Source organism: Phragmites australis, chromosome 5 (assembly GCF_958298935.1).
Source record: "Phragmites australis chromosome 5, lpPhrAust1.1, whole genome shotgun sequence".
Lineage (NCBI taxonomy): Eukaryota > Viridiplantae > Streptophyta > Magnoliopsida > Poales > Poaceae > Phragmites > Phragmites australis.
Genome location: NC_084925.1, coordinates 9,253,164 through 9,255,427, shown reverse-complemented (window position 1 = coordinate 9,255,427; position 2,264 = coordinate 9,253,164). Strand labels below are relative to the sequence as shown.

The window sequence follows — 2,264 nt, the reverse complement described above, 5'->3', positions numbered from 1 at the left end:
TAACAAAGGCATAGCCACTTTGTATTTAATATGCACGGATGGAGATGCCCAACCTAATTATGCAATCATGTGCGCTACGCACTGTTTGGGACGCAAGAATTCAACGAAATTTTCACGTGAGAAATTATACAATTTCCATTCAAAATTCCCGCACTTAGTCCAAAAAAACACAGACAGGGGCCGCAGTGCAGGACGCTGAAACCAAAAAATGAAAAAGAGGCATCCAAACCTTGTCCTCTCACCATCCTGACCAAAGGTCCACAACCCCCAACTGCAGCAGCAGGAGATTCTTTGGTCCTGTTTAGCGAGAAATAAATTTTATAGAATCTGATTCTAAATTTTTTCTCCTGCGATGACACATGTTCATTTTCTCCTTTTTCTCTTCAATATAACTATTAGATCACAAGATAGACAACATAGATAAAATTTCACGAGAGTCTTTTTGAACAGAGTTCTATAGAATTTGCTTCTTTCTGCTAATATTTTGGCATTGATCCTGCGGAAGTGCAGTCATTTGCATTGAAGGCAATGGTTGGCTCCTCCCATGCCTTCATGCCCACGTCAGTTCACTTCCTTGCCCATGTCGAGTGAAAACGCCGACGGCCGATTTCTCCGTCAAATAATTGACACGCTCAGAATTGATGGGTAGGCACGGGCCAAAACCAAACAGGCCCTTTCTCTTCTCCCCCTCCCAGACCCCACAACACCTTGCCTGTTGCCCTGCAACAAAGCAAACACAACAGCTCACCTATCTCACCTGTCCAGTATCCATCTCCCTCATGCATTCTCGTTCTGTCTGCCTCATCACGACATGCCAATATGCCATGCCATGCCATGACGTCGTCGCCGTCGCCTTCGCTCTTGGACCTCATGAGCCTCTCCCCTTCTCGTGACGCAGCTTTGCCATCAACGGCGCCAGAAGAAGGGAGCTGTGGCACGGTGCAGGTGGTGCCGAGGGACGTCTCGGACGAGCTCCTCGGCAAGTTCCAGGACGCCGGCGAGTTGGGCTTCGAGTACGGCACGAGCGGCCTCTGGTCGCCGCTGGTGCTGCGGCCCGAGGTCCTCGCCAGCGCGCAGGCCTCGGGCCCACGCCGAGGGAGGCGCCGCCTGACATGGAGGAGGAAGGTTCGTATGGCAACTGCTCTGAACAATATGGCCAAAGGGCAGAGACCTGCGTCTGCTGACTGTTCTTGCTGTTTTCTGATGCAGGTGTTCTGCTGTTGCTGACATGCAGTGTTGTTGAGTAGGCAGTGTGCTCTCGGATTCTTCTGCAGTTTAGGGGAGTCTGCTCTTGTAACTAATTCGTACTTTAATTTGGTGAAATTAGTTCGTAATTTTTTAGAACAAAATTACACTGTCCTGGGAAGTGTAGAGATAGTAGGATGCTTGTGGGGCATGGCATGTATGTACTGGTGTGTCCACTGATTTGTAGTTTGCTCGGAATCCTGACAAGCATGCAAAATATATATACATCAACGTTACATGTAGTGTTGTAACAACTTCTTTTGAGGGCTCATATCAATCTACTATGTTTTCATGTCCCTATTTTTTTCTCTGCTGAGAAAATTCAGCTTGTTATTATTTGTCAGTTGCAACTTGCACAATAGATCATGCAGACATGTCATCATCTGTAAGAATACCACAGGAAAAATAGGAACTGCAAGCCTCTCTTTTCCAGGATTTGATGATTTATTTGATTTTACTAAATGGTCTATCTAGGTGCACTACCTACGCTACAGAATCCAGTCAAAAGAAAAGAAAAAATATACAGATATCCGATCTTCTCTATAATAAACCCGTTGCCTAGATATACATCCAGATGTCATCTGCAATTCTATTTGACTTCATTTCTGTCCATATAATGTACATAAGATAAAAACATAGTGCAAACTGCAGAGGACATAGTCCCTCTTGGCTAATTCCACATTACATATTGAAAGCACTTCCTTTAATTTCGAGAAAGGATTTCCCCTGCAAAGAATGCAAAAAGATGGAGAATTTTTTTATCAAGTTCCATGTTCAAAATAAAGTTTAAGTGGAGTTTAGTGACAGTTTATGGACCTGCCTAGGCTGAGTTCAAGCCTCGATTCCTAACTGAACTCGTAAATACATGCCACAATAACCCACACTCTATGTTAATTGGCGGTGACTTCAACATCTTAAGGTATCACTGGGAGAAAAATAACGACAGGTTTCATGATCGGTGGCCATTCCTGTTTAACATTGTCATTGATGGCTTAGACCTAAAGGAAATCTAACTATCT

The 2,264-nt window shown here is 44.5% G+C and overlaps 1 protein-coding gene across 1 annotated transcript; it reads left to right on the top strand.

Moving 5' to 3' along the window:
* Positions 1 to 679: 679 nt before the first annotated feature.
* On the top strand, positions 680 to 1,536 carry LOC133917426 (uncharacterized). The gene is made up of 2 exons (XM_062361330.1): positions 680 to 1,125; positions 1,210 to 1,536. Exons 1-2 carry the CDS (start codon positions 820 to 822, stop codon positions 1,225 to 1,227), a joined length of 324 nt encoding a protein of 107 aa, XP_062217314.1. The 5' UTR covers positions 680 to 819; the 3' UTR covers positions 1,228 to 1,536.
* The last annotated feature ends 728 nt before the right edge of the window (positions 1,537 to 2,264 follow it).